Source organism: Emys orbicularis, chromosome 24 (assembly GCF_028017835.1).
Source record: "Emys orbicularis isolate rEmyOrb1 chromosome 24, rEmyOrb1.hap1, whole genome shotgun sequence".
NCBI lineage: Eukaryota > Metazoa > Chordata > Testudines > Emydidae > Emys > Emys orbicularis.
Genome location: NC_088706.1, coordinates 10,674,105 through 10,698,456, shown reverse-complemented (window position 1 = coordinate 10,698,456; position 24,352 = coordinate 10,674,105). Strand labels below are relative to the sequence as shown.

At 54.7% G+C, this 24,352-nt stretch overlaps 1 protein-coding gene across 1 annotated transcript; it reads left to right on the top strand.

Annotated features, from left to right (window-relative positions):
• The first annotated feature begins 676 nt into the window (after positions 1-676).
• Positions 677-22,387, top strand: LOC135894015 (granulocyte colony-stimulating factor receptor-like). The gene is made up of 15 exons (XM_065421991.1): positions 677-731; positions 8,222-8,569; positions 9,234-9,354; positions 9,823-10,004; positions 10,415-10,566; positions 11,587-11,767; positions 12,443-12,525; positions 15,881-16,103; positions 16,576-16,869; positions 17,566-17,667; positions 18,275-18,421; positions 18,509-18,649; positions 19,312-19,408; positions 20,571-20,652; positions 21,818-22,387. Exons 1-15 carry the CDS (start codon positions 677-679, stop codon positions 22,385-22,387), a joined length of 2,778 nt encoding a protein of 925 aa, XP_065278063.1.
• Positions 22,388-24,352: the final 1,965 nt, after the last annotated feature.

Below are 24,352 nucleotides of genomic sequence, written 5' to 3'. Positions count from 1 at the left end.
ATCCAGGCAGATGTGAAATCACTGTCCCTGCTTCCCCAACCCCCAAGCCCACCCTGCGAGACAGTGAGCAAGGAGCATCGTATGGGGCTGCGCTCCCCACTGCTGAGGAGTCCTGTATACTCTGTATGTACCACCCGGAGGCCCTAGTCCAGATCAGGGCCCCTTTGTACGAACACACAGCGAGAGACAGTCCCTGCCCCTAAGCACTTACAATCGAAAGAGCCCAGAGAGACACAGGGTGTGAGAGAGGGAGGATTAGCCCCATTTTACAGGGGAAGAACTGAGGCACACAGAAAGTGGCCCTTGGATTTTTTTAGGCTCTTATACCATGCCCATCACCATGGTATCTGGGCACTCCCTACAGGTTTGTGGCATTAAAGCTGCTTCTGTGTGTAACTTTCTAGCCCGGCTTATCCAGAGCTGGGAGGAATTGGGAGGCAATTCTTGCTGAAACCGGTTGTCTTGCTGATGCGCCTGCAGCTTTCTGAGGGCCAAGGTCTCCTCTTACGCTGGTGTGAAAGGGGGATAAGTTAACTGGCTTCAGTGGGGTTACTCCTGATTCACACTGGGGTAAGGAGATCAGGATCAGACCCCCCAGGTCTCCTTTATCCTCTTTCTCTCCCCTACCCCCATTTATTTTTTTAAAGGTTTTCCACCAAAGCTGTAATTGACGAGAATGTGGCTGAATCTGATGTTGTCCTGGATCTTCTCACTTGGCATCTCCAGGTCAGGTAAGAAAAAGAGAAGGGAGGAGGCAATAGTGTGTGTGTGGGGGGGGGGGAGAACATGGGAAGTAGAGTGTAAATTAAAGCAGACCAGAGGTTGCTCTAACTCACACCAGCGGCCAAACAACAAGCCCAAGGATATAGTAAGTGCAAAGGTGGCTTACAGCAGTGGTTCTTGTACCCAGGAGCGGCGCCAGGGTTTTTGCCACCCTAGGCGGCAGCGCTCCTCCGCTGAGCATTCAGGAGGCTTGGGGTCTTCGGCGGCGGGGGTCCTTCTGCTCCGCGTCTTCGGGGCACTTCGGCGGCGGGTCCCGGAGCGAGTGAAGGACCCGCCGCCGAATTTCCACCAAAGATCTGGAGCGGAAGGACCCCCCGCTGCCGAATTTCCGCTGAGGGTGGCAAAATACCGCCCCCCAAATCCTGCCGCCCTAGATTTGCCTGGTTTTACAACAGCCTATATAAAAAGCACTAGCGAAGTCAGCACAAACTAAAATTTCATACAGACAATGACTTGTTTATACAGCTCTTATGTGCTATACACTGAAATGTAAGTACCGTATTTATATTCCAGCTGATTTATTTTACAATTATATGGTAAAAATGAGAAAGGCAGCAATCTTTCAATAGCCGCGTCCTGGAACACTTTTGTATTTCTGTGTCTGATTTTTGTAAGCACGTAGCTTTTAAGTGAGGTGAAACTTGGGGTACGCCAGACAAATCAGACTCCTGAAAGGGGGACAGTCGTCTGGAAAGGTTGAGAGCCACTGGCTTAAGGCTGCCTTATCTTCTGCATCCAGGGCCGGCTCCAGGCACCAGCTTAACAAGCAGGTGCTTGGGGCGGCCAAGGGAGAGGGGCGGCACCTGCGGCAATTCGGGGGCGGCAGGTCCCTCACTCCCTCTAGGAGCGAAGGACCTGCCGCTGAACTGCCACCGCCGATCGCGGCTTTTTTTTTTTTTTTGTTGCTTGGGGCGGCAGAAATGCTGGAGCCGGCCCTGTCTGCACCCCCATCCCTTTCCCAAGCGCAGGAGTGGAGTCACTGAGACTTAAATAAATGGAGATATTCTATCTCCTAGAGTTGGAAGGGACCTTGAAAGGTCATCGAGTCCAGCCCCCTGCCTTCACTAGCAGGACCAAGTACTGATTTTGCCCCAGACCCCCTAAGTGGCCCCCTCAAGGATTGAACTCACAACCCTGGGTTTAAGCAGGCCAATGCTCAAACCACTGAGCTATCCCTTGCACCCAAAGCATGGCTCTGGGAGACTGAGAAATACTCCGAGGAGCACAAATGATCTTGAACAAGAGAGGAGGCTGAACCGGATGGACCAGGTCACCTCCAGCCCCAACACCTACTGACAGCCCCGCGGAGCTTGTTTATCCCAGCTCAAGATACTTTAGTAATGTGCTGGCTATTCTCCCACGAAGCCCTGCTATTTCCAGGCCCTCCCTTTGCTGCCGATGTGTTGTTCCTCTTGGGCAATTCTGCTGTTTTGTTACATATTTGAAGTCCCCCCTGGTCTTTCTGAACCAGAAGGTACATTGTGTACGTTACTGGCCCAGGGCCAGCCCCGCTCTGCGGCTCTGCAGGGATTTGCGTTTGATTAGCGCTGAAAGGTTTCTTCTTTTGTGGAAAAAAATAGCATGCGGACCAGCGGTTGCATCCCAAGTGCACCAGATTGGCCCTGACGGTGGGCAAATAAAGTCCGTCTCCCCACAGAACTCAGTTCTTCCCCATTAGGCCATATTGGTCTGTTTCCCGGGGGAAGGAATGCCATTCCCACCTACCCAGCAATTCATGGGATTTATTTAAGCAATGACAATATTTCAGGAGATTTAAAGACATGGTTCTGTGCTCCATTGGAAGGAGGGGGGCAAATCCTCAGAGGCTGGAAATTGGCCGAGTTTGAATGTACCCGGGCTGAGGATCCATGGGTCACTTGCAGAAGGTGGCCTACACCCTGTGCAGATGGCCATCACCAAGCTTCTACCCCTCGTAAGTCCCACAGGAGGGGTGTAGGTGATGCATGGAGCTTATGCCGGCCCTCTGCATGGGATGAATATCGCCCCATAGTGCTATACCTCTTCCAAGGCCAAGCTCACAATGTCCTTGTGAGTTAGACAAGTGGCCCTTGTCCTCACTTGTATAAAGAAAAATGTGCCTCATTCCAAATCCCAGGAGTGCTGAAGTGTCTGATGCTATCCGTTTTATGTCTTCTTCATAATGTTAGGGCAGGGGATGCTGTTACAGAGTCTTCCGAGTTCTTAGTGTGCGAGCAAGGTTTTAGTCTTGGAAGAAATGTTTGTGCTGTTTGCCAGCAGATCGAGGGACGTGATCATTCCCCTCTATTCGACATTGGTGAGGCCTCATCTGGAGTACTGTGTCCAGTTTTGGGCCCCACACTACAAGAAGGATGTGGAAAAATTGGAAAGAGTCCAGCGGAGGGCAACAAAAATGATTAGGGGGCTGGAGCACATGACTTATGAGGAGAGGCTGAAGGAACTGGGATTGTTTAGTCTGCAGAAGAGAAGAATGAGGGGGGATTTGATAGCTGCTTTCAACTACCTGAAAGGGGGTCCAAAGAGGATGGATCTAGGCTGTTCTCAGTGGTACCAGATGACAGAACAAGGAGTAATGGTCTCAAGTTGCAGTGGGGGAGGTTTAGGTTGGATATTAGGAAAAACTTTTTCATTAGGACGGTGAAGAAGTACTGGAATGGGTTATCGAGGGAGGCGGTGGAATCTCCTTCCTTAGAGGTTTTTAAGGTCAGGCTTGACAAAGCCCTGGCTGGGATGATTTAGTTGGGGATTGGTCCTGCTTTGAGCAGGGGGTGGGACTAGATGACCTCCTGAGGTCCCTTCCAACCCTGAGATTCTATGATTCTATGATTACACACAGTCCTGAGTGGAAGGAGTTGTGTGGGAGTTTGCTTTCAGCCTTGGTCTCTGGTTAACAGTCAATCCTTGAGGCAGAGTTACTCCTCGGGAACCTGGCCCTGCGGTTGGGCTGAGATGCCTGGAAGAATCTAAGCAGGGCTGGAGATCTCCATGGAAAACATCGGTGGTGCTCTTCTTTGGAGTTGGTCCTGAATCCTGGGAGGATGCCATAGGAGGCGCTGTGCAGCTGGAGAGCTCTCTCAGACGAGAGGTAAAAATAAGGCCTGGACCACTTGTGCTCATTACAGATCCTGCAGGTCTTTTTGCAGCAAAGGGAGAATCTTCCCTTGTCTTGTATCTTGTCCCTGCAGCCTCTTGATGTCAAAGGCAAAGCGCATGTCAGAACCTCCTCCTTCCTTGTTCCCGCTCAGTGCTTGGGAAGTTCCCACCTGCACTAGAAGTCACTGGCTTCCTCCACCTCTGCAAGAGGCTGTGGTGTGTCCCTGATCCCGCTCTGGAGTCGTGTGGCGCTGTGGGGAACGGGCTCCTGCCCCCATCGCTACCCATCCCTGGCAGCAGGTTGTCTCCAATCTGCTGCCGTTACCCCTGCTGATGGCTGTTTCCCGTTCCAATCCTGCCCCTGTAGAGCTCACAGGGAACATCCTGCACAGCTGTGAAATTCTCTCATCCAGGTGAGACGATGAGCCTCAAATCCAGCCGGCTGTCTGCTCCCAGGGATGTGCGCGATAGGACCTGGCATCCTCTCTCCATGCTGAGATCAGCCCCCCTCCCATATGGCTTTCTCCTAGCCACTTGAGAGGCCGGGCAATCGCTGGGAGCCCCGGGCAGCTGCAGCGAAGATGGACGGCAGCCTGGCTGTCATGGACACTGATGCCTGCTCTTGTTGGAGACAGGGGAGGGGAGCTGGCTAGCTCTGCCCCTTTGTGCCAGCAAGTGCAGAGCAGTCCCTTTGCTTTCTCTCCACATGACGGCGTCGGAGCGGCTACTTTTCTCGATTCCCTAATGAAGGCTGGAGCGGACAGTGCGGAGAGAGGAAAGAACGCCATTGCTGTATCAGGGCCAGGGAACGCATCCAAACCACTCGGGCACTGGGGATGTGTCTGGCTGAGTGTTACATTGCTCTGGCAGGCTGGAGTAAATGTTTATTCATAGGCTCTGAAGGCCAGAAGGGACCATTATGACCATCTAATCTGAGCTCCTCTTCGAGCTAGATTCTTACACTGTCCCCATCACTGCAGTATCTGAGCGCCTTCCAGTCGTGTATTAAGCGATGTCTATAATGGGGTTTGTTGTCTCTCTCATCCGCTCCCCAGGGGTGAATTGTGTGTGCGGGGCAGGGAAGATGTTACACACGATCGATCTCCCTTTGTATTATGACACACTCAAAAACTACAGTCAAGGAGCATTATGAAGGTTGCAAAGCCAAGCACTCGGAAATTCGGAAACCCCAGAATTCAGGCCACCTTAATCCAGCCCCCCTGTGCGTGTGCTTCATTGGCCACACTTGGAAGGCCCGGCCCCGCAACTGGATGACGTTGCTCTGTCGGTTTGGACGTGACCCAATCGCTTTTCCACGATGCATCTGATCAATTCCAAAGCTTCAGAGAATGGGCAGAATTCTGTTTATTTGGGGGGAAATGAGAAAAACCAAGAGCGGGAAGCAGGGGACACTCGGAGCCACAGCGTCAAACACCTCTGTAATTCTCTGTAGGCCAAAGAACGGGGTGGTGGCGGAAATGAACGCATTCCAGAATAACAATAGCTCTGACCAGGCCACAGTTGAGCCGTTCTCTGGCCTCTCCCTCACTGCTGCCCACCTTCCAACTTCCTCAACAAATTGGGCGGGCTCCTACAGACAACCGCCTCTTTCACTGCACAGCCCTTAGACCTGCCCAGAGCAGGTCCATCCTGTGCACTGCGTGAGGCAGGGAGCTTGGGGGGGAGGGAAATATGATTGTTTAATTAAAGACTGTATCATATTACACGCCAACTAAGGCTGCATAGGGTTAATGCTCTATTCTTGTATGACATGCATGGGATCTTTAATAAGGGCATGTGGTCACCCCCTTGGTTCTCCATCTCATCCAAACACTGTTTGCCTGTGAAATAGATGACTGTGTGGGTGCCTATCGGCTGGGGTGAACAGACCATCTCCATGGACTTCAATGGAGCTGTGCCATCTACAGCAGCTAGGGATCTGGCCTCGCTGACTTGAGCGGAGCCAGCCTATTGACAACCACTTTGCCCCCGGAAACTTTTTTCACGTGGTACGCACGTGTACCACATGAGTCGGGGAGATCCCGGGCTTCGCCGCCAACCCCTGTGATCCCATCCCAGCACCTCGCCCTCCAAGTCCGCACCTCACTCAGCCCTGGCTGGGTTGGAAAATGAGCCCACCCCACGCTCAACACGCTGTGGCACCTCCTGTCCTGTGGGGCTGAGCCTGGCTTCCCGCTCTGGGCACTGCGACTTGGTGCACTGGGTCACAGAGGTCAGGTTCGGCTCCTCTGGACGGGCCAAAGCTGAGTGGCGCTGCGACCCCCATGCGCCAGCTCGCAATGCCACTCGCTTTGGGGGCCCTCTCAAATGGGAAAAAACTGCCCCTCCCCTGCCCCAGGCAGCCCAGCTGCCCAAACTACACAGTGCGCGTATTATACATATGGCTGCAAGTGCCACTGGCTAGGGATCTGGCCCCCCATCTTGTTTCGTTTTCCTCAATTCAGTTCACCCCCCTCCTGCCTGTCCCTCTCCCCCGACAGCCTGTGGAACAATCCAGTGTCTTGGTTGGAAAGATGGCACGCGTTAGCGGTTTGATATTGGACTTTGCTGAGCACCCTTTTGTGACATGTTCCGAGATAGCCGTGGCAGCGCCGTTATTAAAGGTTTGACCGTGTGTCCTTGGTCCAGCCTTCTGCTCTCTGCCTTCCCCAGGCCAGGCACATGCAAAGCGGGATGCAAATTTGCCTGACTCTTTGCTGTTGCAAATGGGTGGCTGATGCTTTGTGCAGGGGGACTGGAATAATGTGTGTAGCGGGGGTGCTGGGAGCCATTGAACCAAACTGTTAGGGTGACCAGATGTCCCGATTTTATAGGGACAGTCCCGATTTTGGGGTCTTTTTCTTATATAGGCTCCTATTATCCCCCACCCCCTGTCCCGATTTTTCACATTTGCTGTCTGGTCACCCTACAAACTGTAAACCCTGCATATGATGGAAACCGCTTCAAGACGGGGGGGGGGGGGGGCTGCAGCACCCCTAGTTCCAGCACCTATGGAATGATCAAAGCAAAACAAGATGTAGCATTTTTGAGCAAGGGTGTGGACGTGATTTCACCAGCTTTTAGGTCAGTGGTTCTCAAGCAGGGGTCCGGGGCCCGCTGGGGGGCCGTGAGCAGGTTTCAGGGGGGCTGCCAAACAGGACCAACGTTAGACTCTCTCGGGCCCAGGGCAGAAAGTCAAAGCCCCACAGCATGGGGTTGAAGCCCGGAGCCCGGAGCCCTGCCACGTGGGGCTAAAGCAGAAGCCTGAGAAACATAGCTTCTCGGTGCCCGCTGTGGTTTGGGGCCCTGGGCAATTACCCTGCTTGCTACCCCCTTAACACCGGGTCTGGCTTTTATATGCAGAAAACAAGCTGTTGTGGCACAGGTGGGCCGTGGAGTTTTTATAGCGTGTCGGGAGGGCCTCAGAAAGAGAAAGGTTGAGAACCCCTGTTATAGGCCATAAGCTGCCTCCACTTGGACAAATGCCATCTTGAAAGTGGTGGGTTCTCAAAGCAGGTCCTTGTACTTTGGTTGGAGTAAGCAGCTGCTCGGATTTAACGAGAGCCTTAATGAAGCACATTCACAAAAACAGCTCATTGAGGGCCTCTCTGGATTCTTTCCCCTGGCTCTACCTAGTGCCCACAAGCGGGTACTGCATCTACTAACTTCTGCTCTGTCCCCACTGTTTAATAAAAACTTTTCAGTGAAGCGGTTTTCACTCGGAAATGCCATTTTATCGAAATGTTTTGCAAAAATGGGATTTCAAGGAAGTTTTCCAAGAGCAAGGTAAAAAAAAACACGGATTGGAAACAAGCTTTTGACACTTGCAGACCGTCCGCTTCTGAGTGGTGAACAGACTGTTTCAGATCAGCGGGGAGGAAGGTTTCAGTGGGCAGTCCTAGAGATGAGTATTTTATAATGTGGACTTTACAGAGGGGGAAAACTGTGGCACAGACTGTTCCCCTATCCTGGAAACCTGTTGCAGGGAGCAGAATATACCCCGTCAGTTTCACCTCCTGTCCCAGTACAGTTGTGGTCCTAGCTTAAATCAACAATGGTAATCGGGAAACCTACCGGCTTATCTGGTTTTAGGTTTAATAAGGGTTGGTGATTGCATTGGTCAGGGCAAGCACTGAGCGTATCCTCACTGTTTTGGGGCTCCAGGCAGCCTGTCACTGCAGGTTCAGCATCCTAGAAACAGGGATGGAGGCTAAACTTAGCCAAGAACAAAGCCCAAGACGGGCACATTCTGTCTCCTCGGGGTCAGAGGACCCACAGACAAAGTGCGTCTGCTTGAGAGAGACCCCAGCTCCCCCCTTTTGAGCTGTCCTGCATCTCTCCCCAGGAGCGAACAGCCCGAGGCCTGGCCCTGGCAGCAGAGTCCCTACTCCGCAGCCCAGCTGTGGCATGCTAAGCCTGCACCCCGCAGTGGCCTGCCTCGGCACCCCATTGACGGCCTCCTGCACCCTCAACCCCAGCTGCCTGCAGATCGGCCATGCCCGCCCGGGCGATATTGTCTGGAGATTGAATGGAGAGACTAGGCAGCTGCCACTGAAGCAGAGCATTGCGGGAAACGGCACAGTCACCGTGGTCACCATTCTCCAGGCAGAGCGGCCCCGTGGGGAGCTGAGCTGTTACCTGCCTCACCGGAGCAGTCTGCACCTGCTGGGTCTGGCCGAGTACCAGGCTGGAGGTGGGTGCAGTTCCCCTAGCTCCCTGGCTAGGGGAGGAGGTGCTCTAGGCTTGACCTTCACGAGGGCTGGATAAGGGCCCATCCTGGAAAGCCCAGAGGGTGCTTGGCTCTCATTGGGGGCAGTGGGGGGGGGGAGGGCACTGAGCCCCTGCCAAGCCCATTGGCTTGTGCTGCAGTCATGGGCGGGGCTGGTTGGAATTTTCCCCCCTGAACGTTTTTTTCCACCGTAAAAAGATGAGTCATCAAAAGCGAACCGTTCTGGGGAAATGGCGATGGAATTTGGGGGGCGGGGGAGATCAGTGCTCTGTTCCAGTGCCTTTTCGGGATGCGACGTTTCAATTTACCATCTCCAAACCATGCTGAGTTTCAAGTTTTCAGTGTTATATTTGTTGTTCTAACACGCGCAAGTTGAAATCAGAGTGAAATGTTTTGATCGACCCCAAACTCGCGTTTTCTGGGATTTCATTAGAGGTGTCAGGTTTTGCTTTGTTTTCGTTCCGTTTTGGAATGGGGGAGGGGGGGGAATGGAAGCCGCGGAGCTTCCCATGAAACGGAAAATCCAGTTCGCGCCCAGCTCTGAGGGTGCTCTGGGATCAGCACCCTGCAGTCAGCGCCGTCCCCTCCAGCACTGGACTCTGAATCTGTTTCTCTTCTCGTTCTGAAGTGCCGCCAGGAGATCTGCAGGTGGAACATTGCGTCAGCTTCTGGGGGGGGAACATCACCTGCTACTGGGACCCTGGGCCGGAGACCTACCTTCCAACCACATACACCCTCCACGTCACTGAGTGAGTTCTCCACCTGGCCGGGGCAGGGGAGGGAGTGGTGGAGGACTGACATCCCAACACCTGACGATTAAAAGGGACTGTCCCTGTAAACCAGTGGTTCTCAAACTGGGGGTCGGGACCCTTCAGGGGGTCGCAAGGTTATTACATGGGGGGTCACGAGCTGTCAGCCTCCACCCCAAACCCCACTTTGCCTCCAGCATTTATAATGGTGTTAAATATATTAAAACGTGTTTTTAATTTATAAGGGGGGGTCGCACTCAGAGGCTTGCTATGTGAAAGGGGTCACCAGTACAGAAGTTTGAGAACCACTGCTGTAAACTGTAGATATAGCTATTGATTTTCTCCCTCCTCCCCCTGACGTCCATTCTTAGAGCTGTCCGATGCTAGCAGGGGCAAGGGTGGGGTTTGGCCTCCGCCACTCGTGTTCCTGGACCCGGCAGGTGCTAACCTGGGCTCTCTCCCTCTAAGAGAAGCAGGGCGCTGCCTCTGGAAGTTCAGAGACGCCGGGACGTGCATCTCCAGCCGAGAGAGCCGTTCCTGCACCATCCCTGTGGAGAACCTCTTTGCCTCTTTCCAAGTGAGGCTAACTGCCGTGAATCTGCTGGGCCGGGCCAGCGCCGCAGACAAGTGCGTGCATGGAATGAGCATTGGTAAGACCCGCTCGCTGGGGGAGGGGAACAATGGCACTGACACAAACCGAGCCAGGGCAGGTGTGTCTGCCGGACTAGAATCACAGGTGGGGGTTCTCGATTTGGTTCCGAACTCGTTGGGCCAGCCAAACTGAGCGAGCAAAGCTTAGCACAGGTGGATTTCTGGGCTGAGCTGGAGGTGTCATGAGACTGACCTTTCCTGTGACGTGGCCGGGTGGATCGCACTGGGCTCTTCTTCAGAAGATCCGGGAGCTGGTCCTTGCTCTGCCACTGACTCTCCATGTGCCCTTGGGCCTGTTGCCTCCCCCTCTGTGCTTCTGAGAGGGGGCTGAGTGTGGCTGCTTGTCTCTGGGCGTTGGGGGGGGGGGCATGCAGAAATGCTGCCCACACTTGTGGCTTTCTTTTCCCAGTGAAGCTGAGCCCGCCCGAGGTCAGCGCCATGGCGGACAGGAGCGACTGCTTCCGCGTGGCGTGGCGGCAGCCCAACGAGGAGCTGCTGCGTGTGACGGACGCGCGGTATGAGATCCGGTACCGCGACGTGGATGGGGCATCCTGGACGAAGGTAGGTGGCTGTTGATGGGAGGAGTTAGTAACAGGACTGACACCTTTTTCATAGATGTATCCCCCCTTCTGGGGATGGGGGCAGTGTTAGGGATGCTGGTTGGCTTCACCATCTCTCTCTCCCTCCTAACCATGCAGTTACCCAGCTATGTGTTCGTCCATCTAATCCATGCCCCTGGCCCAGAGCTCTTGGGCACGCGTGTGACACTTCCGGAGAACAAATCCATACGCTTGAAACAGTTGGCCCAACGGCCAAAATGTGACATCTTTAGTTTCACCCCCGACCCCAAATGAAGGCTTCCCACCCCCCGCACCTTCTGCTCAGCTCTCCCCACCCAGAAGAAACCCGGCACGTCCTCAGCTCTCAATCAGCAGCTCCACCGCTCTTGGCGGAGCGAGGCTAACGTACACCAGCTAAGGGGCTGGCCCAGAAGTCTCACAGGCTCAGTATGTCTGGGCTCGGCGAGATCGAGAGAGGGGAGGCGAGTTCCAAAGGCAAGGAGACCCTCGCTGAAATACCCCTGCATTTAGCCACCTCCTGTTTAAACTGGGGGGTGCTTGTGTAACTCACTGGTGCTTGTTTCACAAATCCACCCCCCAGTGGCTGACCCACAGAGGAATGAGCCTGTTACAGGCCTGCTTAGGGAGGCTTGACTCTTTCGCAGCTCCTCCATTTCGCTCTGGAGGCCCCTGGTTCAGTCCCCGGTGTGTCAGACAAGATGGCGGCTGTCACATTGGCTCAAGTCCCTCTGCTTCTCTCAAGTGTCCTGTGAGGACAGAGCTGGTTTCTGCTGAACCCGGTTCCTGTGTCACGGGGAAGCTGGTCCCCCGTCATGCCCCTGGGCTGGCTGGGGTTACTGGGGAGGAGAGAGCCCAGCATGAAGAGTCGCTAGCTGGTTTGATCTTAGGTGGAGAGCCCCTCAGCTGCCCGCTCTGCACAGCAGATCGGTGCTTTAGGGCACAATTGGGGCGAGCTGCAAAGAGAAATGCTAAAAGGGACCCTGTCCCGCCCCCCGTGAAGGTGGATGTCACAGCCGCAGAGGACGCGCCCGCATCAAAGGACGTCTGTGGCGTCTCGCCGTTCACCAGCTACTCTATCCAGGTGCGAGCGCTGTACCGGAGCGACGCCTTCCCCTGGAGCGACGGGGGTCCCTCCTGGAGCGCCTGGAGCCACGAGCGATTTGTGAGGACTCTGCCCGCGGGTAGGGAGACATGCTCACCTCTCCACCTCCCTCCTGCCTTCACCCCAAGGCTGCTGCCCACCCTGCCATGGCAGGTCCTGTCCTCCTCCTCCCTCCTGTCTCCAGTAAACAGGCCATGAGCTGGGGCAGCATGGACAGGGAGGGGGATAGAAAAGGCTGGCCGGACCATCCACCCCCACCCACCTCAGACCCAAATTTCAGGAGCACCAGCCCCCCTCTGCCCTGAGGCCTCTCCCATGGGTCATCTCCTCGTGCCCTGTGGGTAACCCTGATTGTGCCAGCACTTAGCTAGCATGCCCAAGCCACCTGCCTGCTATCACCCCGATCTCTCTCGGCTTGTATGTTGCACCCCTTCCCGCCACCCTGTGGGTGCCATCTTCGACCATCCACTCCTCAAGGCAGGGAGTGTGTGTCTCTGTGGGGCTGTGCAGATCCTAGCTGAGTGCTCCTATAATACAAATTATATTCACCACGAAGGGTTAAACAAACTCCCCTGTCACTGATGGTTACGAGGGTTGGGGGGGTGGGTCTGGTACGGTCTCCCCCAGGTAGCAGCACAGAGCAATCTATACCCTCTGCTCTCAGCTCCCTCCCTGCAGAACCCTCTCTCAATGACTTCATTTCTCTCCTTTGCATCTCCCGCATTGCCCTCGCCTGCCCACGGCCACCGCCTAGCCCCGTCCAGAGGGCCGGCTCTTTGGAGGAGAATAGCCACGCCCGACTCTGATGGGAGGAGTGAGATCATTCTGATGTGGAAGGTAGGGGGCCAAGCAAGGATGCAGGCCAGACACACCACCTGGGAAGGGGCTGGGATAAAGAATTGGATTAGTCCTGCATTGCACGTGTCATGGGTGACTCCAGGCCTGACTCCATGTGCTTGCCCCTGCAGCAGTTAGGGATCAAAGAAAAGAACATGAAGTACAATTATAAAACAGGAACCATCTGTCCCAGGGCCCCTGACTGAGAATCCCCAGCTTTTAGGGCTGGGTCTAAGGTTTCATTCTGCTGGCAAAGCCATATTGACATCAATGGGCCTGACTTCTCCTCTCGCTCGTTTCACTCTGATTTTAAGCAGAGCTGCTCCTGATTCATGCCGGCATGAGCGGAGAACTATACTCAAAGGGAGATCCCTTCCCAGACATGAGTAGCCATCAGAACCAGGAACAAGCCCCAAGGGATAGAACTCGGAGACCAAGCTCTGCAAATGCAACCAGGCCAGCCCCAAGAGAGAGAGGACCATCCAGATCACATTTAGCCTTTACATTCCCAAACCGTTACTTGTTTGCCCCGGGGAAGGGTTGGGAAAGGATTTAGGAGCTGGGCTGTATGTGGGCTGGTGTCCCAGCTAGGGCTGGGTGGAAAACAAGAATTCCGGGTTTTGTTTAAAAAAAAAAAAAAATGAGGTTTTGAAATTTGGTTTCATTCCACATCAGAACTAAGCCACGACCTTTTGAAACTTTTCATGAGAGACCCCCACCCACGATAGCCCCTGCTCTGCCTGATTTGGGTCACACCTCCCAGGTGAGGGCCCTAACCAATTAGCTATTCTGGAGTGGGCACCCAACAACCCCACAGGTGAGGGGGACCAGGCACTTGTTACTTAGAGATGACTCATAGGGCAACTCTCCTGGCCCTAATCATAGAATATTGGGGTTGGAAGGGACCTCAGGAGGTCATCTAGTCCAACCCCCTGCTCAAAGCAGAACCAATCCCCAGACAGATTTTTGCCCCGAATCCCTAAATGGCCCCCTCAAGGATTGAGCTCATAACCCTGGGTTTAGCAGGCCAATGCTCAAACCACTGAGCTATCCCTCCCCCTGAGGAAAGCAGCCAGTCCATTGGCTAGTCACTTGCATTCTCTCTCTTTCTCTGGTTTTGACTGAAGGGTTCGTTGAACCTTCCTACTGAAAAGTTTCGGTTTCAACAAATTGACATTTTCCGACCGGAGGAAAAACGTTCAGCCGATATTTCTCCACCAGCTGCAGTCCCAGCCTGGACGTGTGGCTATCTCCTGTCTCTTCAAGCATTAGGCAAACAGGCGCATTGGTGACACAGTACTGACGCAGCATGGTATGGCTACACTGCAGACTAAGCCTGCGTCTCTGTGTCACCCAAGCTTGTGGACGTCAGTGTCCGCGCAGCGTTGTAAACCTGGCTTTACGGTTGCTGGACCCAGGTCTCACAGCCGTGCTTAACCTGTCCACACTCCACTATGCAGCCCTTCTGACTCAGGTCGGTGGGTTGAGCTGTGTCCACACTGCAAAATGACAGGGCTTGAACCTGAGTCACAGCAGGACTTGTGCTCTCACCCAACCCGTCCCCAGCAGGGTTCTAGGACCCAGATCCTGAGTTGCTTGCGGACTCGAGTCAGACTGATTTTGTGTGTGGACAAAAGAGGAGCTTGGGCTCAAACCTGAGTCAGACTCTGGGCTTAGTGTGCAGTGTAGACGTACTGTGAGGGGCCATTGCCCTGATGCAGACTGCTCCATAGGAACAAGGCCATCAGCATAGCTGATTCTCTCTCTGAGTCCCTCGGACTTTCCATCTCCTCCTCAATCACACTTTCTATTGGTCTGTCTTGGTCCCTTGTTCTCTCCTGAACTTGCTCACGTTCTCTCACTCACACTCTCTGGTTCTCTCTAACACTCACCTGTTCTTTCTCTCCTATGTTTTCTGTGTATTCGATTCTTAGATTCCAAGGTCAGCAGGGACTGTTGTGATCATCTAGTCTGACCTCCTTCATGGCCCAGGCCAGAGAAATGAAATTAATAGACAGCAGGTTTAAAACAAACAAAAGGAAGTATTTTTTTCACACAACGCACAGTCGACCTGTGGAACTCCTTGCCAGAGGATGTTGTGAACGCCAAGACTATAACAGGGTTCAAAAAAGTATTAGATAAATTCTTGGCGTATAGGTCCATTAATGGCTATTAGCCAGGACGGGCAGGGATGGTGTCCCTAGCCTCTGTTTGCCAGAAGCTGGGAATGGACGACAGGGGATGGATCACTTGATGATTACCTGTTCTGTTCATTCCCTCTGGGGCATTGGCCACTGTCGGAAGACAGGATACTGGGCTAGATGGACCTTTGGTCTGACCCAGTATGGCCGCTCTTATGTTCTTATGAGAACTGCCCCAAAATAATTCCTGTTTGAACTAGACCCCATCTTAAAAAAAAAAAATCCTCCCTTGATTTAAAAATTGTCACTGATGGAGAATGCCCCATGACCCTTGGTAATTGTTCCAGTGGTTAATTAACCTCACCGTTAAACATTTACACCTTATGTTCAGTCTGAATCTGTCTAGCTTCAACTTGGAGCCATTGGATCTGATTATACTTGTGTCTGCTAGATTGATAATGGGCTCGTCAAATATCTGTTCCCTGTGTAGCTATTTATAGCCTGTGATCAAGTCACCCCTTCTTTGTTAAGCTAACTAGATAGACTCAAGGAGCTCAGTTACTATCAGGCAGGTTTTCTAATTCTTTAATCATTCTTGTGGTTCTTCGCTGAACCCGCTCGGATTTATCCTTATCCTTCTTCAATTGTGGAATCCAGAATTGGACACACTGTTCCCGCAGCGGTCGCACCAGTGCCAATACAGAGGTAAAACCGTCTCTCCGCTCCTATTCGAGATTCCCCTGTTTATGCATCCAAGGGTCTCATTAGCTCAGTTCAGCCAGTTATCGTCCATGACCTCAGTCTCTTTCAGAGTCCCTGCTCCCCAGGAGAGAGCCCCCGTGTGGTAAATAGGGCCGACATCCTTTGTTCCTAGGTGTCCACGTTTACATGCAGCCGTATTAAAACACATATTGTTTGCTTGTGCCCTGCTTACCAACCGATCTAGATTGTTCAGTGTCAGTGATCTGCCCTCTTCATTACTGAATACTCCCCCAGTCCTAGAGTCAGCTGCAAACTTCATCAGTGATGATTTTATGTTCTCGTCCAGGTCATCGACAAACATGTTTCGTGGTGGGGGAAAGTCCATTCTCAGTCAGTTCTCCTGTGTCCTTCTTTCAGTCCAGTCCTAGCAGGAGAGCTCAGCCATCCCTGTCTCCCCGTCTAAGTCCTGCACTGCCGTGAGGCTCGGCGTGACGTTGCTTTCTCCCTCACAGCCCCTGCAGCCAAAGGAAGCCAACGGCAGGATCCTGACCTACAGTCTCCGCTGGCAGCGAAGGGGGCAGCCGGCTGTCCTGCTGGCATGCCTCACCCGCTCCCTGCAGTGTGCTCTGGAGCTGCCGGCCTCCGAGGAACACACCTTCTTCCTCACCGCCAGCAATTCCGTGGGCGAGTCCCCCGCTAGCAAGCTGTTGATCCCGGCGGTGCAGGCCCAAGCAGGTTAGGCCCAGCCTGATCTCTGCGCCCCAAGCACAGGTCTCACTCCCAAGGCAGAGCTCAGCAGGGTGGAGTGGTGGCCTGGCCGGCCCTTGGTTGTGCAGTTGAGTTAGACCTGTAGGTGGATGCGGGAGGAGTTCTGTGCCAGGCGGGGTGAGGGGGATCAGGCACGTATCACTATGTGAGGGCGGCTCCCAACCAGACGGGAGCACTGCGGCATTGGGTTCCCACGGGGGGGCGAAGCCCATAATGGGACCCCAGCTGGGGAAGTCTGAGCTGCACCCCCGGCAATGGGGTGATACAATGGGGAGCCCCACTAGTGCACTGCCCTCTTGGAGCATGTGTGCACAGCACGGCCCCACAGAGCAACGGATGCTTGGGAGCCCCCCGGGACCCTGTTGGCTCCATCTCTCCCCGCCCAGGCAGAGGGACCACAAGGGAGGCATTGCGCCACCTGACCCGAGTTCCCCTTCAGCACAGGGTCTGGGGGGAGAGAGGCAAACTGTCCTTCCCCCACGGCAACGTGGGCACCCGAAGCCCAGCCCTGGGCGTGCCTCCCTCTCCACTATCCCCGGGCTCCTTTCAATGCCGCCGCTGCTGCCACTCCTGGTCTCTCCGGCGAGCGACCGCAGCCTCCTCCTGCAGTGGGATCCCCCTGGCTTCGCTGCAGCAGCCTATGTCTTCGAGTGGGGCCGGGCATCTGAGAACCGGGGGCAGAACAGCAGCTGGCGCTACGAGCCGGGGAACATCAGCAGGGCGGTCCTGGCAGGTGAGTGATTACAGAAGTGACAGAGCGGGGGGAGGGGAAGGGGGAAACTGAGGCAGGACCCCCTCCACGTTCCTAGTTAGGACTTCACATCAGACCTAGTGTCGTGAACAAGCCCCTGCAGGGCGCTCTCAGTGCACACGGCACTGAGCCAACGAGAGGTGGGTCTTTGTCCTCCTCTAGTAACTGAGGAGGATAAGAACCTACTACTGCTCCTAGCTTGCAGAGTTACTCCTCTAGCTCCGGGGTTATGGGCTCAGGTTTTTAGTACTGCAGGTCACCACGTTCAAACCCTGTCATCAGCCCACGTCCCCCAGGCTGGGTGTGAGGTTGGATAGCCAGGCAAGGCGGGAGTATAGGAATTACCAGCTGGGAACAGGCAAGTCCAACAATAGGTGATGCTGAGGGCTTCATAGGCATGGAGCGGGGGGTTGATTCCTTCCTGATCCTGTATGGTGATCAGTGGATACCCTGAAGCATGTGGGTTGAGTCGTCTTGTCAGATGTGCTCCCGCTTAGAGAAATGTCCGTTCATTTGTTTGGACCCACCTTGCCCCAACGCTCTCCTGCAGCCTCCCACCCCATAGGGGACTGCAGCGGGAAGCAGGGAGGGTATGCTTTTGGGTGCACGTCCCCTGGGGCTGTGATGCGGAAGAGACGGGAGGTTTCACCATCGCTTGTCCCTGTCATGTCCCCGCAGAGGCAATTGAGCCGGGGTATCTCTACAGCCTGACACTCTTTGCCCTGAGCGACGGAGCCGCCCGGGCTGCAGGCTCTACAAGCGCTTACTCCAAGCAGATCGGTAGGTGCCGAGTGTTTGGGGCAGACGCAGCCAGATCCCTTCCACCCCTAGGAGAAACCCGGCAGCGCTCCAGCCAGCGATGTGGGAAAGGGCGCAGGAGCCACTGAAGAGTGCCAGTGGCTTTGCTGGGGAAGCATTAGTCTGGTATGAAGATTAGCATAGACCGTTGTGTCTCCTGCTGAGCTCATATCTTCCCCTCTCTCCCTGAAACCAGAGGGTGGTTTGGGGAGCTCCTAGGAGACTTGGAGTTGAGGACTTCTGGTTTCTGTCGGTGTGGAAGCCTTCATTCCTGAAAGGAGGAGGGAGTGGGGTCTAGTGGTTAGGGCAGGACTCCTGGGTTCTATTCCCAGCTCTGCTACTGACCTGCTGCATGGCCTTGGACAGGTCACATTGCTGCTCTATGCCTCCATTTCCCCACCTGTAAAATGGGCATTAATGGAGTTGTGGGGAGGGATGGAAAGGGTTAATATTTGTGGCAGGCTTTGAAATCCTTCTGATGAAAAGCCTAAAATACACAGCTGTGAATGAAGGGAGAGGGGACCTCCGCTTTGGGTGCCTGGGATGGGGCTGGTTAACCCTTTCCTCGCCACCCCCTCTGTGGTTGCAGCTCCATTCCGTGCCCCAACTCTGCATCCCACCCGGGTCTGGCCATCCCAGGTGGAGGTGCAGTGGGAGGAGATCCCATTGGAGGAGCAAGGCGGCTTCATCCGGAACTACACCATCTCCTACGAGGAGCAGGGAAAAGCCGCCCAGGGTAAGGCACCAACTGGCTTTGTGCTCCATGCTGGCCGGGCCTGGGCTCCCCCGCTGGGTGTGAGCAGCGGCATCTCCTGTCTTACAGCCGTGGTGGTGAACGGCTCCGTCCGTCGCTATCTCATCGCGGGCCTGGCTCCTGACTCCGTGGTGAGGGTGGGCATCTCCATCAGCAACGATGGGGGAAGCACGCAGGGCTCTGTCCTCTCCATCAGAACCAGAAGCCTTGGTGAGGAAAGTAGAGAACTGGGCGCTATGCCCTGGCCTGGGGGTGCTGGGGGTTCAGCGGGCACTGAAATGAGATGGCAGAGACCCGCTTGGGCACATCTAGCCTGTCTCTTGGCCAAAGTAGGATGGATTCCTACCAGCACCTGCTCCAACCAAGCTATGGGGCTTCCACCACTTCCTTGGGGCAGGCGATTCCTCTGCTGGATCGCTCTCGATTCTGCACGTCAGCTACATTTCCCCCTTTGCCCAGCTCCATCCCATTGCTCCTGTTTACATCCCCATACTGGTCCTCTCCCCCTTGGGGTGAGCATCTCCCCATAAGCCAGAGTTTCCAGGCTTCCTAAGGCTTGAGATCGGTCTCTCTATTTTGCGTCAGATACATTCACAAGACCTGTCTCCGCTGCCTTGCACAGCCCTGTACGCCAGGGCCAAGGGCTCCCCTGCCAGAATGGTCCCATCTTACACCCGCCTTGCATGGGCGCAAAGGATCATGCGGGGCAGCGGCGAATGGGAGACAGTCCCTTTGGGCTGCTGTAGATCTTAGGCTGTCCCTGGGCAAACTCCTAGCGCCAGCTGGGGGGCTGCAGCGCAGGCTCCCAAGGGCTCTTGCTCGTGGGTCCCCAGTGGCTTTGCACCTAAAGCCTTTCCCTGCTTTCTTTCCAGACGATGGGAAGGTCGAACTGTTGCTGTCCTCCCTGTGCGTGGGGCTAGTCGTCCTGCTCATCACGGCCGCTCTGGCCTGCGTCCTCAAGCACCCCCTGTACGTATGTTTGTGAGTCCCATCCCGGCCACCCTTCTGAGTGTCAGTGGGTGAGGGTGATGTTCCCCCCCCCGGTTGGATCCTGTAAGCTAAGGAGGGTCGGGTCTGGTTAGTACTTGGATGGGGGACCACCAAGGAACACCTAGGTTCTATACTGCAAGGAAGTGGCGTTTGAGAAGAGAGTGCCCCCTACCACATTGCTGAGTCAGCGTGGGGCTGGGGAGGGTGGTAGGTAACTCAGCGAAGGATGCTCGTCATGCTGAGACGGCCCTAAGCCCTGTCCCCCAGCATGGCGCTAGGGAGTGCAACGCAGGATCTGTCCTGTTGATGAGAATTTACACTCAACCCCTGGAGGGCTTTCGGCCGCGAATGATCTCCTGGCACTTCCTGCCAAGGAGATTTTAGCCCTGGTGTCCTACGTCCCCTTCCGCCTCCCGATTGTTCCTGCAGCTATAGCTGGACACAACATTCCTCTCCGCTCCTTGTCCCGAGCGGCAGGATAGGGGCGCCAGGTGCTGTTCAAAACCTGCCTCGTTCCCCTAGAGGGGCCTGGCAGCATCCTAGACGTCAGAGCTGGAAGAGACCGACGAGGTCGCACCCCGTCCATCTCCCAGCCAGGGCGGGATTCGTCCCCTCACGGCAGGTTGCCATGCCCAGAGATCTGCATCTCAGTGGTAGGTGCAGGAATTCCTGGGCAGAGTTTGCCGAGCCCTCTGGGATGGGAAGTGCTCCGATAGAAATGTGGACTCCCAGTTCTTTTCCTACCTACAAAGGGCTTTCATCTTTCCCTTTAAAACACGTAGCGTCCCTGTGAGCTTAGCATTCCCTTCAGGACTCCTACGAGAGCTTTGGGGCAACCAAAGAGAGTCCGCTCCCAGAATCCTGAGCCCGGGGCATCCTGGGACAGGACTTTGGGAGGTTAGTCAATGCCGTAGGCATCCCTAGGCAATGCAGACATGATCAGCAAAGCTCAGACTGTCATTGATTTCAGTGAGCGCTGGACCAGCCCCCTAGTCTGGTACCTCCAGATCCAGTGTCAGGGCCTTAGTTAAGGAGCCACCAGTCCCTGGGGAGACCATGCTAGTCGCAAGAACGTAGAGAGAGGCATTTCCCTCCTCGACGTGGTCATCTCAGTACCAATGCTGGGTCTCGTCCTCTACAGAATACAGGGCTGCCTGTGGCCGCAAGTCCCTGACCCTGCTAAAAGCCACCTGGCCAGCTGGCTGCCACAGAAAATGTGGCTGGTGAGTACACGTTTTTCTGCAGAGATATGGTGGGTGCTGTGTGTTAGCTGCTTCTCTGCTCCCAGCAGGAAGTTGCTAATTAACCGAAAGTTACCAATAAGACAGAGGAAGGCCCCTGGCGTGGGGCAGTCCTGGGGAAGTCCACAAGGAGCTGGGTGCTGGGGGCCTGCAGGGCTGCACACTAACAAAAAATAGTGTTAGTAAGTGGCCAGGCAGGTGCTAATATCCAGATCCCTTGAACGTGAAAGCCGGGGGGGGTCAGGCTCTGTCCCCAGCCAAATGTTGCTAATAACTGAAAATTGCCAATATGAGGATTGCTAATAGCAGGCTACACCTGTCCGCTACCCCCGTCCCTGCCCAAGGGTTTCCTGCTCCGTACGCTGGGAATTGGTCGCTGTCTCCAGCAAATATACTGGGAGCAGACTGTAAGCGTCTCCCTCCACCCGCCCCACCCAGTGCCGTAAGAGCTGGAGGTCATGTCTCCAAGGAGCACAGAGAGAAGGTGGGAGTGGAATGGAGAGAGACAACCCAGGCTGGGAGATCTCCGGGCCTCTGCCAGGTCCCCAGTCACACCGAGCCACTCTCCCCACCCTTTGTGTGCCATTGGCTGGCACCATCATGTTACTGGGGGGTGGGAGGGGCACATGTAATTTACCCGCTGGCTGCCGCAGTCATAAGGCACCAGCTGCTGTGCGCATTACTAGCGCTGGGGGGCATGTTTATGGCAGATAGTAAATTCACGGAAAAAATGTATTTGGGAGACAGCGAAATGACGTGTGAATTTCGGTTGAATTCAGCAGATAGTTTCGGCTGGAAAAACAAAATGAAGGGGGAGGAATTAAAACAGTTTGGCCATTTTGCTTTTTGTTTCCAAACGGCATTTTTCTTTTGAAATTTTGCTAACTTTTTTTTTTAAAAGGCGGGTGAAAAATACCCCAAAATGACCTGCCCCAAAAAACTGGGGGGGAACGAAATTGTTCAGAGTCAAACAGAACATTTTAGTTCGACCCAAAATGAATTTGTTTGTTTCAGTGAGAAAACCCCCAAATAATTCAGTTTCGAATCAGACCAAACCATTTCCTTTCTGTGAAGGGGGGGCATCTGCCCCAAACCAAAAAAATCAATGATTCATTCAGCTCTCCATGTAACCTCCTCTCCCTTGCAGGACTTGGGGAACTTCCCAGTGGAGCAGAGCAAGGAGCAGAGAGCGGGGTATCCCGACTTCCTGTTCCGGGGGGTCTCGGGAATCATCTGTGGCCAGCAGGAGGAGATGATGATGTGCAAGTCCTTCCTGGAAAGCACCTGGGCAGCAGAGGCCTTTGGCGCTGGAGATAAATACAGGCAGCCTCTCCAGACCATCTTCCTCCGGGGAGATGTGACCACCCCAGACCATTCCCAGGCAAGACGCCAAAGCAAGGTGGAATATTCCACAGTGATCGTCTGGGCATATCCCGGTGATGCGCCACCAAGCTCTACTGCTCCCTGGCCCCAACCTACCCCTCAGAGCCCAGAGAGCTCTGGTCCCAGCCGGGAGCCTGGCTGGAGGATCTGCTTCCAAAGCCCATCCTGTGAGCCCCTGGATGGGTCATGCTGGCGATGCAGCCAACAGCTGGATGGAGGGCCCGCTTCCTTGGGGGCATTTCCGCTCCTGAGAACCCTGGTTGTGGAGGGATCTGGAGACCTTCAGCCTAACAGAGATCACCCTGCGGGCGCGCTCAGCTCAGTGACGCCCTAACGGCCTCTGGAGAGAGACCTCCTCTCCCGGAGCATACATACAAATGAGGGGGGGCAATAAGGCCGTCTCGGTGGAGTCTCACCCCACCAGGCAGAGGGGTGGGACGTCAAGCAGAGCCCAGTTCCCCTGGGGGTGGGAGTGAGAACCCTGCTGGTAAAAACACGGCCTTAATGATACCGGGGAAGGAGCCATGTCGGCCTGGATCTCCATGCAATAGTCACGGGCGCAGGGAGGCGTTTCTCTTCCCCTGCCTCTGCCGGCTTTTCTCCATGCTTACTGCTTAGCCAGCCCGGGCCCATCCTTTCCCGCTAGTGCAGCCTGCTGATCCGTGTGTGTCGTGTCGCTCTCTGTGCCTGAGCCTCGGACGAGCTGAGCGTCTCCCATAGGGTGACCAGATGTCCCGATTTTATAGGGACAGTCCCGATTTTTGGATCTTTTTCTTATATAGGCTTCTATTACCAGGGCCGGCTCCAGCATTTCTGCCGCCCCAAGCAGAAAAAAAAAAAAAGCCGCGATCGCAATCAGCGGCAGCAATTGGAAAAAAAAAAAAAAAAAAAAAGCCGCGATCGGCAGCGGCAGTTCAGTGGCAGGTCCTTCGCTCCTAGAGGGAGTGAGGGACCTGCCGCCCCCGAATTGCCGCAGGTGCCGCCCCTCTCCCTTGGCCGCCCCAAGCACCTGCTTGTTAAGCTGGTGCCTGGAGCCGGCCCTGCCTATTACCCCCCACTACCTGTCCCAATTTTTCACACTTGCTGTCTGGTCACCCTAGTCTCCCAGGCCCTGGCTACGGAGCCTGGCTCCTGCTCTGGAGATTCACGCTCAGTGACGTCAAGCGAGACAGCGATTGTCCAGCTAGCAAGTCCTGCCAGTGTGTTTAGAGGCCTCCCGTCCTTCTTGCTACATGCTCCTGGGGCTCATTAGCAACGATCGTAGGTGTTGGAGATGGGGGGATTGTTATCCATTCCCTCCGCCTATCTGGGTTTGTTCCCCACAGTACGTTGTTGGGTCCCAAATAACTTTGTTTACTAAATGTATAAAAAGAAAAGCCAGGTCAAGCTCCACATGCTGCTGCCCTGGCAGCTTCTGCAACACAGAACACGGTGAGCGCCCCTGGAGGGCCTATAAACGATTTAAAGGGATACGCCTCTATTTCTATACATTCCGTGTCTTCAGTAACCCACAATCACTTGAACTGCCAGCGCTTTGCTTGGAAGCCCAGCCAACCTCACTGGCGGGGAGCATTTGCTGACTGGCGCAGGATTAAACTGGACTCCTTTATGGAGCTTTTGCTCCGAATTTCTCGTGAGCTTTGCTATTTGTGGGTGCTTACGACTTACTGACTCCCCCCAGCCCCAGGGGTGCAGTCTGCATTTAAAACCGAGTGCGCATCGTGCAGATACGTGCTATGGAACAATTAAGCCATGCGCATTTGCTGCTCTGTGTTATGTCTGGTTTGGATGGGGATTGGATTGTGTCTTATTGTAACTGTTTGCTCAGCACCAAAATCTTCGGCAATGGGGCGGGGGGCACGTGTATAATTTTACCCCCAGTTATTAAACCTCCAGAGGAAGCCGATCTCTTGCATTTTCCCCCTCTCCTGTTTTCTGGGAGGCATTGGGTTTCAAATCCCACTTCAGACCTCCCCTCGGCCAGGCCGGTACTGCTACTTATCCCACTATCCTCTCAGTGCGACCTTGTGCTGTTTATAGACACCTGTTGTGTCTCATCCTCTCCTGCCCTTGTGAGCACTGCAGGGCAGGGAGCGTCTCTTGGTTATGTAAGTACAGCGCCTAGCGCAAAGGGGCTGGGGCCTCTTGGTCTATGCCAATACAAGGAATTACAGTGGGCGGCTGGTCCCAGGTGCGGAGACATCCTCTCCGATTAAGCCTCTCTCTGCGGCATCTTTTGAAACCCAGTGGAGCCTGGAGTTACCCCCTTCCCTTGCAGCTTGTGTCACCAGTCACACCC

Bases quoted from the DNA above. Each gene is read 5' to 3' on its own strand.
- LOC135894015 (XM_065421991.1), top strand. From the start codon at position 677: ATGTGGCTGAATCTGATGTTGTCCTGGATCTTCTCACTTGGCATCTCC. The intron at 16,104-16,575 runs GTTAGGCCCAGC...GTTCCCCTTCAG, and splicing joins GGCGGTGCAGGCCCAAGCAG to CACAGGGTCTGGGGGGAGAG. The intron at 18,422-18,508 runs GTAAGGCACCAA...CCTGTCTTACAG, and splicing joins GCAGGGAAAAGCCGCCCAGG to CCGTGGTGGTGAACGGCTCC.